We start from the raw sequence: 16,550 nt of genomic DNA, 5'->3' as shown, positions 1-16,550 counted from the left end.
GTGAGCGGAGGCGGGGGAGCAGGGGACGGTCACCTGACGCCCGGGGTTGAGGGCGGAAGCAGGAAGTGGCCGGCGGGCCCGGTGGCGGCGGCGGCGCCATGGGGGCGGTGCTGGGGGTTTGCTCCTTGGCCAGCTGGGTGAGTGGCGGTGGGGCTGCTCAACCCCGCTTCATTCCGATCGGTTTTCCTCCCCTCACCTACACGCTATGGCGGCGGGGGCCTCGAGGTGAAGAGGATTTGCGGGGCGGGTTTGGTGGGTGGAGGTCCGGCCTTGTCAGGGACCGCGGTCAGGATTTTGCTCCCTGGGGTGGAGCGGATGCCGGGAGGTAGCGAACCGCAGGGCTGTGGGGCAGAGGGAGCCCGGGTCGTGTCGTGTGGGGCCGTGCCAAACACGGGGTCGCTCAGAACTGCGGACCGAGCGTGACCCAATTGCGAGTGGCGCTGACTGAGAGCAGCTCCGAGCCCGCAGCTGGGCTGTTCCCGTCCGCTTGTGGTTGCGCAGCTGACCTCAGCCCACAGGCAGCGCTTTCAGCTTCAGAGAGAGCTTTGTGTTTCTTCAGATTCCCTGTCTGTGCGGCGGTGCCTCCTGCCTGCTGTGCCGATGCTGTCCCAACAGCAAGAACTCCACCGTGACGCGCCTCATCTATGCCCTTCTCCTCCTCCTTAGCACGGCTGTTGCCTGCATTATGCTGGCACCAGGGATGGAGGAACAGCTGAAAAAGGTATGGAGGAGAAAATCTCTTGTTTACTGTTGCGTATCTGGAGCTTGTGCAAATGGCTGTTGATTGGTTTTACTTGGAGTGGAGCACAAAGGAGGCACAGCACCCAGATGATCTGGGAGAGTCCCTTGATTTATGAAACTGAAACTCAACCAGGCCTGACGCTTCTCAGACATTACTGCCAACATCTGTAGCTTTCCACCTTAATCTTTCTGAATGTTTTGAATGCTTGCAGTGGTGACCTGGAGAGAAAGAAAAATGGCCATAAGGTCTGTGCAGGCTGGCTGAGCAGAAGGTTTTTTGTTAACAGATTTTCTAGAGGAGAGCTGACTGGGAACCATAGTTGTTAGAATGCTTAAAGAATGTGATTGCAAATACAGAAGTGAGTTCACAGCTAAATTTGTCTTTGCTCATTTCCTCAGGTACCTGGATTTTGTGATGAGGGGCTTCACACTCGGATCCCACATCTGAATGGCTTTGTCAGCTGTGATGTGTTTGTTGGATACAGAGCTGTCTACCGAATCAGCTTTGCCATGGCGGTGTTTTTCTTTGTCTTCTCTCTGCTCATGATAGCTGTGAAAACAAGTAATGATCCAAGAGCTGCAGTGCACAATGGGTATGTCTGTAAGCTGGCCATCTGGTCTTCCCACTTCTTTCCTCTACTTCTCTTCTCAATTTTGCCATTGTGCTCAACAAAGAAATTGTTTCAGTATATGTTAGTGGTTTGAAGTTTCCTTGGAACTGAATTAAGAGTAATACTTAAGTCTTTTAAAAGGCTTCCTGTTTGTGTAACTTAATCAGTGTAATGGGAAGCTAAACATCACTGCTAACACGAAAAGGAGGTGATCATCTTCTCTGTGCTTCAGCAGAGATGCTGGATGCTGTTTATTATGTATCCCCTTCCTTGTGCTGTCTGGCATTTGTTGGGTCGTTCTCTGGGCCAGTCTGACTCAATCAGTCTGCATGCAGTGCAAAGCCTTAACACCATTCTTTAGACTGTTGAACGCAATAATTAGATCTTGCTTTTCCCTTCTCCAAATTTAATGGTACAGAGTTAGCCTTCCTCCCATTGAGGATGTGCTGCTGACTCATGTCTATTTGCTTGGAGCAGGAGCTGCTATGCAGACTTCTGGCTGGCCTGAGGGCTCCCAGCCATTCCTGTTGCCCTAGGTGCAACGGCTGCCTTTACCCTTTTTTTTCCCAATTTAGTGAACTTCTAATCCCACTACACAGAATTTCTTGCTTTATTTCTTAGGCATTCATCTGTGCACAGTGGGCTGCTTGCAGATCTTGTAAAACTTGAATGTCGTATGCAGAGTAATACCCATGCTTTCAACTTTCTTCTTCTAAAGGTTCTGGTTCTTCAAAATAGCTGCCATTGTGGGCATCATGGTCGGAGCATTTTACATTCCTGAAGGGCCTTTCACAAGAGGTACAGTGAAATCAAAATCATAAAATTCTGTTTAGTAAACCCAAACTTTGTCACAGACTTCCTGGGCTCTAGTTGTGATAGTGGAAGTTACCTTGTAGAAAACACAGATTCTATCCTACTTCTTAATAATGTTATGGTGATCAACTGAATTAATGGTAAGAAACAATCTCTTCCAAGTGCATAGGTGCTATGTATCACTAATTCAATACTCTGTTATGTCAGCTTCTGGGAGAGACTTCTGATGCGGTTCTGATAGGAGGCATCTCAGAATGCTGACTGTGATTAATGCAAAATAATGCCCCAGAGTCTCTGAATAATCTCTGCAGGATATTTTTACTGTCTGGCCACGTTATGGGAACCTCAAGAGGGTTGCTGAGCCTCAGATAAATGTGGCTTTACAGTGTACACAAACAGGTCTCGTGTTAGATCTTAAATTCATTCAACGCCTTGGGCTAAACGTTTCCATGCTCATCAGCTACTGGAGTCATGCATGAAATAGCAATCTCCTTGCGTGCTTCTGAACTGTGAATAACAGTTAGTATATAGTTTTGGGGTTTTTTGTTAATTGTCTGGAGTAGAAGTAGCTTTTATCACTTTTCCTGGCTTAGCATGTAAATAATGACAATGAAGCTTGTTTTGTTACTCCTTTTTTCTAGCCTGGTTTGCTATTGGTGTTTGTGGAGCCTTCTGCTTCATTCTGATCCAGTTGGTGTTTCTTGTGGACTTTGCTCACTCCTGGAATGAGAGCTGGGTTGGGAGGATGGAGGAGGGAAATTCTAAGTGTTGGTATGCAGGTAGGAATCTTAAACTGGCGGGGATTTGTTTTGGCTGGCCAGAAGTCTGCAGAATATCACGAACTACCTTGCAAACGTATCCCAGTATGATACTGTACAGCCTTCATGAGTCACTACTGTAAACATTTGGAACTAATAACCAGAGTGGCCTTTTTCTCATTAAATAAAATGCAAAATATTCTAGGCTTGTGACTAGCAGCTCTGACAGCCATAATAAACAGTGCTTAACTTGTCCAGTCTGCAGTGTGAGTGCAGAGCGAGCAGCCTGGTTCTCTTCAGTTCTAACTTTGTTTTATCACCTTGTTGACTCAGAAGGCCAGTTATGTCAGTGATAGTGGCTGCAGTACAGCAGTGTGCCTTGGCATGTTGCTAACTTCTCTACTGAAATTAATGCTAATAGTTGTGGTTCTTTGTTCATAGATGTCAATGCTGTAAAAGCATTTTCTAGCTTCATCTCAAAAATACACAAGAATGAAAATGTAAACAGTGGCCTTCAGCCCATGGAAAGTGTGCAGAAAGTGCTGTCCTTTTGGGTGCTCTGGCTTGTGACCAGCTGAATTGCATCTGGAAAACAGATCTTGTTCCCCTGATGAAAGCATTGGCTTTTCTCTGAGCCACACTGCCCAGAGAACCAAAGCAGGCATCTGGCCACGTTTAATAAAAGTGCCTTCTGCTAGTCTAGCTTTCTTGATCAGGTTTGGAAGTGAGGAAGGGGAATGGTCCCTTTACACTGGTTGTTAACCTTTAAATCGCCCTAGTTGCTCTGTTAAAGCTTTATGTCCTTATTCTAATAGTTATTTTTCCCCCTTCAGCTCTGCTGTCCTGTACAAGCTTGTTCTATGGCTTGTCAGTGGTTTTCGTTGTGCTCTTTTATGTTTTCTATACAACACCTGAGGATTGCACTGAGAACAAATTCTTCATAAGCTTCAATATGATCCTGTGCATTGCTGTATCTATTGTTTCCATCCTTCCAAAAGTTCAGGTACTGTTTTTCTTTATTTTATTCTGGTATGCAATGCAAGAAAGTAAGAAGGGTGTCATACCAAGGCAGCCAGGCAGAATTGTAATGCTTGGCTGCCATAACAATGCTAGCTGGGGATATTTAAGGAATAAAGATTAAAAAAAAGAAAAGCTCTGAGACAGATGCATTCTGTAGTGATGCATTTCCTGAAGATAGGCTTTTTTTGGTTTTTTTTTTTGCTAACATTGTTTTGAGGTTTCCGTGGGTGTCACTGCTGGCATGGCTCTGGTGGTGAAGGTTCTGGCAGAACAAAGAGCCCATAATGGAAAAAGTAACATAAGAATGGAATTTATTACTGTAATGCTCCAGCTTCATAATCGTGTGAGAGTTTAATATCAGTAGGAAGCTTTCATGTTACTTGATTCTGAACTGGCAGCTCCAAATTGCATACTAGATTCATATCCACAAAACTGTTAAGCAAGTTGGGGTTAACTCAGGAAAAATCTGTAGCTGAGTCTTGAGCACAGAAGATCTGGGTTCGGTTTCTTTAGTCCTGCTGTGTTTGAGTTGCTTGCTGTGTGAATTATACTATTGTAAGTTTTATTACTCCTGTTTTTTAAACAGTATGAAGCCCAATGCATTTCTGAAAACTGAAATTCATAGGCATTCATTTACCTACAGTGGCAGCTGCCCTTTTCACGTTGGCTTGTCTTTCAACAGGAATATCACCCTCGATCTGGCCTCCTCCAGTCCTCTATTATTACCTTTTACACCATGTATCTCACTTGGTCAGCCATGTCCAACGAGCCTGGTAAGCAATGGATTTGTTCTGAGTAACATATGGGTGTGAAATCATTGGTGTGACTCAGTGCAGGTCACTGCATGAGGACTGCTGATCTTCTGCCTAGATAAAATCTAATGAAAAAGTAAAGCTACCTTACCTATGAAAATGTCAGCTTATCTCTTTCTGGAACTAAACTGGTGTTTTTGTGAAGAGAAAGGAAATAAATTGGACATGCTGATTTATTTAAATAACAATGCATTGCTTAACTCACAAGAAGGAGAAAACATCGCGTGCTGATGTTACCTAAGGGGAATCAGAGATGAGCAGTTAAAGGGGATGGTGGTGACTTATAACCTTCTGCCTTCACTGAAGCTGTTGAAGCTCATCTAGTCTTAATTTGCCTCAAAATTCCTTTCAGAACGGAACTGTAACCCAAGTCTGCTGAACATCATTACTCAGATAGCTACACCTACAATTGCTCCAGCAAACACCACTGTCATACCTGCTACTCCAGCTCCACCCAAGTCCCTGCAGTGGTGGGATGCCCAGAGTATTGTTGGATTGGTCATATTTGTCTTCTGCCTCCTGTATTCCAGGTAGGATCTGCACTGCTATCAAATAGTAAACAATTGGGGTTTGTCTGTCTTTCTCATTTGACAGTGGCCCAGCAAAAATACCTGCTTTTGTTCATATGCTGTGGTCTCAGGCCAAATACAACTAGTAAAACTGCATTCTGTTTTGTGGCTGACCATAAGCTTTGTTAGCCCAACTCCAGTAACACAGCAAAATGTATGCAAGGCCTGGGCTAGAACTGCTGTATGGTTGTGTTTTGTTGTGGGTTTTTTTTGTTTTTTTGTTAACAAAAGCTCAGATGTAAGGAGCATCTTTGTGGTTTTCAGATGGACTTCACCAATGTCATTTGCTAGTTCTGACTTTCACTGTGATCCTCTTCTTGTTTCATGAGCAAACGTAGCTACTTGAAAAGGGAGTTGTTGACCATGTTTTTCTTTGGGTCACACTGCAGTATTCGCTCTTCAAGTAACAGCCAAGTGAACAAACTGACCCTGTCTGCAAGTGACAGTGCCATTCTGGAGGAGGCTGGGGGAACAGGCAGCGGGGCTGCAGAGGAGGGAGAAGTGCGCCGTGTCGTGGATAATGAAAAAGATGGTGTTCAGTACAACTATGCCTTCTTTCACTTCATGCTCTTTCTTGCCTCTCTGTACATCATGATGACGCTCACAAACTGGTACAGGTAAGAGCAAGACTGAAATTGATAAGCTGCGTGCCAGTGCCAGCATTTCTAGGAGGATGGGGAGCTCCTGCTCAGGCTACTCCTGACAGGCTGTTGAAGCTGCTGTCCCTACGCCAGTTGCATTAGTTGTGGCTTGTCATTTTTGAGTTGCTGAATTAAGGATGTAAAAATACCTGCGTAAAGACAAAAAATCACTGCACTCCTAGAGGGGTGCCTCTTCTGCAAAGGTGTTAAGTGTGCTTACCAAGCTGCAGTGCAGGCAGCAGGAAGGATCCATATAAAATAATCTGCATATAAGAAAAGGGGTCTCCTGGGATGCCTGTCTCAGACCAGCTATAAGCCAAACCTACTGGCTCTGCCAGCCTGGGAAAGCTGTGCAGGGACACGCTGCTTAAAGAGGTGTTTCCCAGATCTGCTGGGAATGCTTGCACATCCCCTCAGCTTTTGCAGCTTACAATAGCTTTTCCCACAACTGCAACAGTGTGTAAATTAACAAATATGCTTGTGGAGCAGCAGCTAGCAGGAGTCTATTGCGCAGCTCTCTGGAAGACTTCTTTTAAGAACAGCACATTAACGTGTGCAGGTTGATCTTGTTTGGAAGTGGAATAGAGAGCAAAAGGCCCGAGGAGCCATGGGGAAACTGCTGGTTGTCCCACCAGTCTGGCACAAAGGCCCTGGTACTGGAGTGTCCAGGAGTCCTCTGAATTTCAACTTGATTTGAGAAGTAGAAGGAATAGAGGAAAGCATCTTCTAAATCTCATCGCTTATTTCTTTGCTTTTCAGCCCTGATGCGGATTTTAAAACAATGACAAGTAAGTGGCCAGCCGTGTGGGTGAAGATAACCTCCAGCTGGGTTTGCCTCCTTCTCTACCTTTGGACCCTGGTGGCTCCCCTTGTCCTTACTAACAGGAACTTCAGTTAAATAGCTGCATCTGTCTGGGCCTACGGGAGTGGGGAATTCTTTGCTTAAAGCCAAAATGTTCATGTATTGCTTTAGTTATTAAGGCAAATACTGTCTTCTTATGTCAATATTAACATGTGGGTGGATGCACAGTTAAGTATTGCACAATGCTTGTTGCAGGATCAAAATTCTCAGTTACCCCTCTATGTTAACCTTAAGTCATAGTTATCTTATTACTGCATTTATGAAGCTCACTACTGCTGTGCTGTCAAGGCACAAAAGAAAACTTATGTCCAGTAGCCCCAACCTTAGTATTAAACAAAATACAATTTATCTAAATATGAAGTAATATATTTTAAAGAACAAACTATGTTCACAATAGTGCACTGCTGCTAACGCTTCTTCCTTGAAGTGTGAGCCACACCGTTTAATTTCTACATTCCACTACACACGTTTATCTAAAGCAGCTTTTTCAAATGATACTTACCTTCCTATGGTGTGGCAGAAACCCCTCATTCCCCACCAAAACAACCAACCTTTCAGGCTGGAAAGCTGTTAACTCTAATTCCTTTAAGCACAAGCTTGCCCCTTCTAAGAGGCAATTTCTATGGTAACTTCTTTGGTAGTATGTTTGCCAAATATTAAGCAGTAAGTGTAAGACCAGCTTATATGGTGGAAAAACAGAGCTTCTAATTAATTTTCACTTCTCTAATATGCTTTTAAAAGTGTCTATGAAATGATTATTATTGGCACTATGGTATTTGCACTGTAAACTCGTTTGAATAAAATGGACTAACTACTGGAACTTGCCCAGCTCTGTTGAGAAGTGTTAAGGATTGAGGCAGTTATTCTCTAAGGCAAAGTGTTATTTACATGATTAAAATGTTAATTGGCTGCTGCAGTCACCATGGGGATGTGACTGGACACTTTCTCCATGTAAGCAGTAAATCACAATGTATTTCTTTTGAAACAGCCTGCATCTTCCCTGCAACTTTCCTGAACGTCACATCCTGTTCCTTGAAATTGCTCAGTTATCATTCAAGCAAAAATTTAGTTCTGCAGTAAAAAGCAACTCCTCTTGCAATATAATAGTCCTGCAGTTATGCTTGGTTGCAGCCATGTTTTAGTGTGGAATGGCAATGTACACTTAACTCCCTCTTGCAGTAAAATACCCCAGAATGACACAAGGCAACTGTATGGAAAATACCAAATTAGCAGCTGTTACAGTAATGTATTTAATCACCCAGTCATGCATCATAAAATTACATATTTTGACCACTCCATTTTTATAAAATGCAATATAAAAATAAGATTTTGTCAAAATAATGTGTACACTTAACCATCCACCACCTCTAGGCCCACATACAACAAAAGGCAAAATTACCAGTTGGAATAACACCGTGATTAATTCATGCCAAAATGACATTTAACAAAAACAAGAACAACCAAAACATCAACCCCTGTCCTGAAAATACCTCAGGGTTTCTAATACCCATTGCAAGAGTATAAATTCAAGTATCTTTATGTACAGTATGGAGCTAACTCTTGTCCTACATCATGCTGAAAGCCATGGCTACCCCATACAGTTTGAGTACAGTTTGAATTTGTCACGTGTTGGGCTGGCAGGGATGGCTTTCCAGAGGCATGTAACCTCTGAAAACAAGGTTCTGTCAAGGAGAATAAGATGTCAGATCAGTTCTAGTGCTGTGAAGTGGGCAGGGGGAAGAGGAATCAAACCCTCTAAATTGAACAGCTTTTCCTACCTGTTCTCTTAACCTGCAGATAAGGAGACTATACAGTTAAAGCAAGTGATTATTTTCCAACTCTGACACGATAAATATTGAGAACAGAACCTTTTTGTTTGCTGGCAAGTGCTAAAGCCTGAAGAATGCTCTCAGCTTTGTAGTCAGGTGCACATAAAACAGCTGTGCTCCCTGAGCACTGGCTTCAAACCTAGAAAGGGGTAGAGAGACAGCTTAAGTAAGTTCTAAAGCCAAGGAAGAACAGATCTAGAAGGAATAGTGAAAGGCTTGGTACAGGTAAGTGTGGTTGAAGTGATGTATCGTGACATAGAGGGTGCAGCTTTAAGACGTTTTGGAGGTGTAACACAAGCTGTTTTCAGCTTGGATAACCTATCATTTTCTATTAGGTTAAAGATTAAAAGAAACGGTTTAGTTTTTCTGTAAGCACAGGAGAGAAGGAGTAGGTGAGATGGGTTTGTTTTACTGACCATGCAAGAGAATATATGAGCCTGAAAAGGGATTGGTTCCTTTAAAGGTTCCTCAGGTGCAGCCTTCTGCTGACTGCCCCTTTTTTCATGTGATGGCTATTACACTGAATTCTGAATATTCAGCTTCCTTCTCCGGTATTTAAATAAGTGGATCAAAATAGCTTTTCTAACAGAGCTGTCAAAACAGTTTGTTTTTATTTGGCTGTATATTGTGGTGGAATTAAGAGGCATTCAAAGGCTATAAAGACCAGACCGGCCTCTGTGTTCTGTCAGGTAAACAGTGTGGGCAGCCACTTAGTTTTTGAAGTCATGGCCTGCATACTAAGGTCTAAATCAAATCAAATCTCTGCAAAACACGCACCTCATTTTGGTCAAAAGTGAAGAGAAAGTTCCTAGCAGTACTTCTTTACTTTATGTAGCAGGAAGCGTTTGGTTTTTTTTAAACCTATGCTTAAGGTCACAACCCTCAAAGAGGAGTAAGACTATAAAGGTGGGGAAAAAATGCTATAAATGAGGAAAATGAATTTCTTTAGATCTTCTAAAGCAGGTCGAGTGATGAGTTCCTTACACTGAAATTCTGGACTGCCACTGAGGAATAAGCCTCATTGCTCACCCCTTCTCAAAACCTGATCTGCTTTTATAGTGCTTAGATGAGAGGTCTGGCATTTGGCACCCCCAAGATTCTGGATGACATCTCTTGCCAGGTCAGCAAGCCATGACTGCGTGGCACAGGAGGTTTCTGGAAATGCAGTCATGCTGCAGGGGGGTCTGAGAGGGAAGAGGACAGAATTTGGCACTTTGAAAAACGAATGTCTGAAATTCTCAAGATAGCAGGTTTTTTTTACATTCACAGAAACGCAGTTGGTGCTTAGGTCACACTTGGCACTGCATAAGGATTTCAGCCAGAGGAAGTGCTCTACAGATAAGTCCCCTGGTAGAAGGGATGTTCTTTTTCACCAAGCAGTGAAATATTTCACCTTGAAATAATTGGGTGTGCTTTCTTGCTTGTAGTGAGGTTACCATCTCTACACCTCTGCAGTGCAGAAGAACGTGTGCAAAGAGTGTGCTGGCAGTTAAGCTCTAATTCTAGACCACTTACACAGATGGAACTTAGGGAGTGGGAACAGGTGATTAAAATGTAGGATACTTTACCCTGATGTGACACTGGAGTCTTAGCTCTGTTTCTAGACGAGGACCTTTAAGCACAGGCATACAAGTTATGGGTAAACATTACAGAGATGAGATTCAAGTCTATCTTCATACAAGAACATGACAACTGAAGACAGAAGAGATCAACAAAGCAGAAACCGGAGTTGTAACATTTCACAAAAGTGCAGACAGGCACAGTAAAAAAAATAAAATAAGGAAATGCTACAATACCAGAAAATTTAAGAATGTGCTTTCAAATAGCCTGTCTGCGTTTGGTTTCACAGAGTTAAATTCAAATCCTGTCCAATACAGCAAGCTTAAGAAGCACCTTGCTTTCCTATGGGAATGTTGGCTCCTTACATCATGCCAGCTGCTACAAAGCTGCCTCACAAATTCTGTGCGAGTTACTTACCAACTTTCTCATTGCAACCAGCTGCAGAAAAGAACAACTGACAACGTGGAAAGGTGGGTGACAGTTTCTCGCATTGGGTTCCCAAACCTCAGTATCTGAACTTGTATTTAATCAAAAGTCTCATTACCTGATCTGAGAAATTCACTGTCTTCTGAAAATGAAGATTGCTTCTGTTCATCCTGTTATATTTGCTGTCTTAATAGTTAACTTCTTTCTGTGAGAAAGTTTCAGAGAATTCCCATACTGCTATTCATAGATAAGAAAGCTTTCTGTGTTAATTTGAGCCAAATATTCATTCAGATATTCCAGAAATGCCAGCTCACAATCTGCACCCAATGATAGGGGACAGGCCAAGTCAAACGCTTATGGTTTTAAGCAATCTCCACTGACAGAACTACATTTCACAGGGTTCAGAAGCAACTGACAGCTGTTTTTCTTGGATTATGGGTGCTTTCAGAAGGAGAAGGGAATGGACAACCATAAAGCTAGCAAATGGCCACTTTTAACTGGGGTGGGGAGAAGAAACTATCAAAACTTACCATCCTGCATTTCTGTTTTGATAATTAGAAGACACTGGCAAGTTTGCACCTTCCCCAGAGGCTGACTAGCTGTAGGAATTCTATATAACTTGGTAACTGTATGCTCTTTCCCATTATCCTCTGCAAACTCTGCCCTGCCCCCACTGTGCCTTCTTCAGCTTCCTTTGGTTCTACAGTGTAAAGTGCCTCAGCAGTCTGTTCCTAAACTGCAGGTTTAGGAGTAAGGCAGAGTTCACAACATCACCTACGAGAACAGAAGAGGTCTGTACTGCTATAAAGCTTCCCTTCACCTCTTAGTAGCAGTAATAGAGCTGGGGTTTCACGCCTCGCAAGGAATCATCACATTGCTTTTCATCAGCATCCCCGCTCACTAGCATGTCATGGGGGGAGCTGTCACACGGGAGAACCAGCTGTGAGAAGTCATGCAGGAAATCCTCTTCGGAGGCCAGCAGCAGCTCGTTCCATGCTGAGATGTCCAGCTTCCCTGCAGTACCCCCGTATTCTTCAGGGAGAATCACTGGAGGAATGTTTTGATGAAGAGAATTCAGGTCAGAGCCATGAAGAAAAAACTAAAAAAGAAAGCCAAAAATGATTTTATTAATGCATATCAAATACTTTGTGGCATCTTACTATCAGTTAAAGAGCTTGCTTTGAATTAAAGAGCAAATTTTAGAAGGGGTGGCTTTATGTGCAAGTGTCAGCATACAGCAGTGGGCAGGTGCTGTTAGACACACTTGTGAGAATAAACCAAGTCCAGTGCAGCATAAAGCCCAGCAAGAAAGGCTTGAGACGTGTCAGTCTCTGCAGACATTCCAGGTTCAACTAATCCTCAAGTTCATTGGTGGGTCTGACAGTATTTTTCCTTCACGGAGAGGGCATCATCCTTTGCTACATCCAGTCGTACAGCACCCACCCAGGGCTGTGCTGGACACTTGGGTAAGGGAGAAAAGCAAGGGGAGGACAACACCTCCCTGTGACACCACCTTATAAACACACAGCATTATTCGCCAGGATAATGCAACCCCAGGGATGGAGTCAATGTCCTGAACATACACAAAGCATCCTTATTCTTAGACCAGTATCAAATTCTTCAAAGCCAGTTCAATCAAGTAAATGGCACCAACGTTCTTCAACAGGTTTTACTTGCAGGGGCTGAGCAAGGAACTTACAAACATCAGCATTAATGTTAAAATGACACAAATCCTTACCCGGTTTGCTATCTTTTCCTTCAGAAAAGGCTTGATGATGGCAAAAATGCCTTTGAATATACGAGGTTCATTAATTATGTTAACAGCTTTTATTCGAATGGGAAATCCATCCTGAAGGGTAAAGAAGATTTTTATAGCGCAGTTTAAAAAACATTTGTTATTTTCCTCTTTTTTTAAATGTCCTGAGGCTGCCTGCCAGCACAACCCCCCGGTTTCCAAACTCCCATGAGATAAAAACATAAACGTGGAAACAGAAATGCACCTTCTCACAGGGAGCAGAACGAGAGCTGTGGGCATGAAGCCAAGGGATGAGAAAACTGCACAGTGCCCCTGCACTGGGAAATTTACAGCTGCCAGTGGATCTTCATCCCCTACGCTGTTCATCTCCCCTGGAAAATAAGCCTGGGTAGTCACTGTCCTTGGGGTGTTCCCAGCCCTGCTGAGGATGCAGTTACAGAGCAACGATCCCAACTCCTCAGGAGGGAGCAGTGAATTGGCTCCTTCTGGAGATGCTGCACAGCAAGGCTGATGCAATGTGTTTATTCAGGCCATAGCTTCTGGCCTTCGCCTCTGCTCTTCCTCTAAAATAAGGGGACACCCACCGCTCTATCTGTGCAAATTAAATGTGGGCTCAGTTTAATGATAATTTAGATCTTAATTAAAGGACTACGTGACTTCTTATAACGACATTCAAAGCCTTGCTAGTTTCATCTCCATAAACTCCTATTTCCCCCTGTCCTTCCTTATTCCCTTACAGATGCAGCAAAGAACAGAACCAGCTCAGACCAGAGTAAAAGCAATGAGGACCCAAACCCTTTCTAGTTTTCCTTATCTCAGTCCTTCAGCTAACAGAGCTGAATGTGAACAAAACTCGTCAGAACTTCCTACCACCTTGATGCTTTCACCTTCCTATTTGGTACAACTCTCCCTGGGCTCACACTCTTGCTCTAAATTGCTCTCTGTTGCTTTCCTTCCAAACGTGCAGTTGAGATCTTTTTATTGCAGTCTCTCCTGCCACCCTCTGTGCTGAAGAAGCCTTTCCTCTGCCAGGGACTGGATGGAAATCCTCCTCAAATCACGCTCCGTCAAATATCCCCTCTGCAGCAGGTTTTGGGCACGCACTCACCCAGCACTGAGTGTCGTGCTCCACTGTGGCTGGAAGAGCCATCTTTAAGCACAAATCACCTGCACACCAACAGCTGTTCCTCAGCATTCAGGCAAAAGGCTTTCCTCTGCTAGGCCAAACTGAGTGGCTCTGTTCCTCATTGCTAGCATGCAGCACTGCCCTCTTCTGTTCCAACTCTAATGCAAATTAATTTTAGGGATGCAGAAGTCAAAACATGAAGGGAAGCTGGAAAGCTCTAAGAAACTGCTGGGGCAGGGCCATGCCTTAACTCTCCCAGTAAAATCCAAGGTGCTAAAGTTTCTGGTAACACAGTCAAGAACTCTTTTAGACACAGAAGCTTTCATTTACAATGAGCAAACTTACTTTCCCACCGGTTCAAGTCTTACCTGAAGAATTCCAATCACTTTTTTGGCTACAAAAGGACCAAAATGAGACGCCTTAGATAAGCTGACTCCTTTGTAGTCTGCCAGGATTACAATTCCATTCACCTGGGTCTCTTCGGACTGAATGAGTTTTTCTAACGTTAAGTATATGGCACGAATGTTCTCAGTAATCGGATAATTACTGGGTGTCCATCTGTCTGAGGTTACAAGACATGGATGGTAAGTCAAAAAGTAAATATAAGCTAACAATACACATTCCAAAAACTGATTTTCTATTTTTCTGGACTTTACAAGTCTTTAATAGCACAGTGCTAGTTCAGAGCCGCTTTTCTTAAGCAAGAGATCAATGGCAACTCGTGTCACTGCAAGGAGCAAAGCAGTGGTTATAGGAACCCCGATCTCCACCCTGCACAGCTGACTGAAGCAGCTTCAGCTCAGAAAGAAAGTAGGTAAATGGAAAAGAGGAGAACGAAGTCAAACTTACAGCAAGCCTGGCAGTGCCAAAAGCACATCGAAACCTCTGCTTGTCAAAGTCACAGGCTCCTCTCCACTTATTATCACAGCAAATTACAAGCTTCTCACTGCAAGCCAGCAGCTCTGTCTTATTCTGAGTTACTAGCCAGTAATTCTTCTGGCATCACCTAATGTTTCATCAGCCCACCGCACTGCGTTTTGGTTTTTACTCAACTGCAGTTTTTGCTGAGACAGGAAAAGGAACCGGTATAACATTGGCTAATGACAAAAGTTCCTGCACAAGCTGGCTGTTCCAATTTCAGAGAGCACCTACACACTGCCTAATTAGCCAGTGCTCACAGGAAAGCAGGACACGGATTTTGGGCCCAGAAACGCCTCGGGGTTAGAGAAGCTACTCATGCATGTCAGTACCTGGACGGATGCAGACAACGTGGCGTCCCTCTGGGTCCCGGTGGGGCAGCACAGTGACAAAACCAGACTCCAGGACAGGCTTTATTGCAGAAGGCTTCAAGTTGTTGAAGACCTCAGGCCAGCTCCTCCGACAGCTGTGGTAATTCACCAGGAGCTGGAGCGCTCGGTCGTAATCGAATTTCCTGGCTCTGAGGAACCTGAGCAAAAAGGCATCTTCCAGGCAGGTCCCCAGGGAGGGGTAGTCTTTGCACACCATGTCTCGGAGCGCCTGCACGTCTCGGAGCCGCCATTCGGGTTTCTCTTGGAGCTCCTCCCGGGCTTTGGTAACGAGATCAGGAGACAGCGAGCAAACATACTTCGGCCGATCCGGCAGCAACTCGGTGTCTGACAGAGACCCTGCGGATGGACTCGTCCTCGTGCAGTCGCTGTCCCCTGACATCACGTGGCAGCAATCTGTGAAAAAGCAAGCTCACAAGTGACAAGCAATCTGACAGACCGCTACTGCGTAAAGAACTGTTTGAGTCGGAGGAGACCTTTGTCACGTATGCATTTGGGATGTGCCGTGTCCCTGCCGAGGAACCGGCTCTAGAGCCCAGAGCAGTTCGGGCACTGCCATTCTGTTCCTGGCGTTTGGAAGCGCAGTGGCTCTGATCTCCTTATCCCGCACAGCAGGTACGGAGCGCCCCTGGGTGCCACCCAGCCAAACACAGGAGTTAAACAAGAATACAAGTTGCACGAGATTTACACGGCTTTGCTGCACGGCGCAGGGCTTGTCTTAACACGTACTTCCGACAGCGTCCAACTGGAAACCACAGCCAAACGAACGGGATGCTCCTAAACCCAGCAACGAGGGGAGGAGGGCGAGATGAGAAAGTGCGGAGCGCGGCGCGCCTCCTGCCGCCCGGGCGGGGAGCGGAACAAGGCGGTTCCATCCCCGAGCGCCGTTCGCTCAGGGCCGGCACCCGTCCGAGCGGCGGGCACAGGCCTCCGGAGCGCTCACCTGCCGGCTCGGGGCCTGGCCCCCGCCCGCACTCAGGCGGCTCTGCGGCCCGCCCGGCCCCGCTCCCCCGCCTCGCTCCCCTCCGACCCGCAGCCCCCGCCCAGCGGCATCGCCGCGGCCCCAGTCCCGGCCGTACCGGAGCGGCCCCGCGCGGCAGCGCCGTCTCCAGGCAGCGGCGCCCCGGAACCAGAGCTGCCGCCAGGAAGCGCCGCCCCGCCGCGCACACCGCGCACAGCACGCAGCGCGCACAGCACGCACCGCGCACACCGGCGCTGCGCGGTACCCCGGCCCGCAGCCCCGCGTGTGGGAGCCGCGTGCTGGGCTCCGGCAGCTCGGGGTCGCCCCCGCCGCCCTCCGGGGCAGAGCGTTCCCCTCCGCGCCGCCGTGCCCAGAGAGCGGAGCTGTCAGCGAGGAGCTGCAGCCGCCACGAGGCCGCACCTCCGCCTGCCCTGCTCTGCGCCGAGCACACCGGGGCGCTCAGCACCTTCCCCGGCTCCGCAGCTCTCCTTCGGGCGCTCCCCGATCCATCGCTCCCGTAACACGAAGGTCGCTGCAGGCGCTGCCCGCTTTTCGTTCAGCCGGGAGAGGGAGCCTGGGAGCGGAGCCGGAGCCGTTCTGCCTCCGTAGCGCCTGAGATCGCGCTGTGTTTTATTTTTTATTTTATTTCATTTCATTTCATTTTTTAAAGAATGCCAAGAGAAGGGAGCGCGAGGTACTGTCATTTAGGGCCGTGTGTTGGTGGCGTTGTGCGGCTTCCTGTAGGCAGCGGGATGAGG

At 45.9% G+C, this 16,550-nt stretch overlaps 2 protein-coding genes across 5 annotated transcripts; one reads left to right on the top strand and one right to left on the bottom strand.

Moving 5' to 3' along the window:
• Positions 1 to 8: 8 nt before the first annotated feature.
• SERINC3 (serine incorporator 3) lies at positions 9 to 7,647 on the top strand. Its single transcript, XM_052684030.1, has 10 exons — positions 9 to 137; positions 560 to 721; positions 1,141 to 1,334; positions 2,071 to 2,150; positions 2,807 to 2,944; positions 3,757 to 3,926; positions 4,626 to 4,716; positions 5,108 to 5,285; positions 5,714 to 5,941; positions 6,725 to 7,647. The coding sequence occupies exons 1-10, from the start codon at positions 99 to 101 to the stop codon at positions 6,861 to 6,863; spliced, it is 1,419 nt and encodes a 472-aa protein (XP_052539990.1). The 5' UTR covers positions 9 to 98; the 3' UTR covers positions 6,864 to 7,647.
• Positions 7,648 to 8,041: 394 nt separating this feature from the next.
• Positions 8,042 to 16,319, bottom strand: TTPAL (alpha tocopherol transfer protein like). 4 transcript variants are annotated; one of them, XM_052684038.1, is made up of 5 exons: positions 16,213 to 16,319; positions 14,775 to 15,227; positions 13,893 to 14,086; positions 12,381 to 12,491; positions 8,042 to 11,741 (listed from the first exon to the last, which is right to left on the bottom strand). In XM_052684038.1, exons 2-5 carry the CDS (start codon positions 15,211 to 15,213, stop codon positions 11,466 to 11,468), a joined length of 1,020 nt encoding a protein of 339 aa, XP_052539998.1. In that variant the 5' UTR covers positions 15,214 to 15,227; positions 16,213 to 16,319; the 3' UTR covers positions 8,042 to 11,465. The 4 variants fall into 4 exon arrangements, with proteins under 4 accessions (XP_052539998.1, XP_052539996.1, XP_052539997.1 ...); XM_052684036.1 differs by lacking the exon at positions 16,213 to 16,319 and adding an exon at positions 15,911 to 15,990; XM_052684037.1 differs by lacking the exon at positions 16,213 to 16,319 and adding an exon at positions 15,561 to 15,678.
• Positions 16,320 to 16,550: the final 231 nt, after the last annotated feature.

The sequence above is a fragment of the Tympanuchus pallidicinctus genome, unplaced genomic scaffold (genome assembly GCF_026119805.1).
Source record: "Tympanuchus pallidicinctus isolate F22 unplaced genomic scaffold, pur_lepc_1.0 scaffold20, whole genome shotgun sequence".
NCBI lineage: Eukaryota > Metazoa > Chordata > Aves > Galliformes > Phasianidae > Tympanuchus > Tympanuchus pallidicinctus.
The sequence above is the reverse complement of the archived record's forward strand: the minus strand, read 5'-3'. Positions and strand labels throughout refer to the sequence as shown.

What these genes read in the sequence shown, in the direction of transcription:
- SERINC3 (XM_052684030.1), top strand. Translation starts at nt 99, where the DNA reads ATGGGGGCGGTGCTGGGGGTTTGCTCCTTGGCCAGCTGG. An exon ending in AGAGCTGCAGTGCACAATGG is followed by an intron (nt 1,335 to 2,070) that starts GTATGTCTGTAA and finishes CTTCTTCTAAAG; the next exon opens with GTTCTGGTTCTTCAAAATAG. An exon ending in ACGCTCACAAACTGGTACAG is followed by an intron (nt 5,942 to 6,724) that starts GTAAGAGCAAGA and finishes TTTGCTTTTCAG; the next exon opens with CCCTGATGCGGATTTTAAAA.
- TTPAL (XM_052684038.1), bottom strand. Translation starts at nt 15,213, where the DNA reads ATGTCAGGGGACAGCGACTGCACGAGGACGAGTCCATCCGCAGGGTCT. An exon ending in CGTTGTCTGCATCCGTCCAG is followed by an intron (nt 14,087 to 14,774) that starts GTACTGACATGC and finishes TTGTAACCTCAG; the next exon opens with ACAGATGGACACCCAGTAAT. An exon ending in AAGTGATTGGAATTCTTCAG is followed by an intron (nt 12,492 to 13,892) that starts GTAAGACTTGAA and finishes TTTACCCTTCAG; the next exon opens with GATGGATTTCCCATTCGAAT.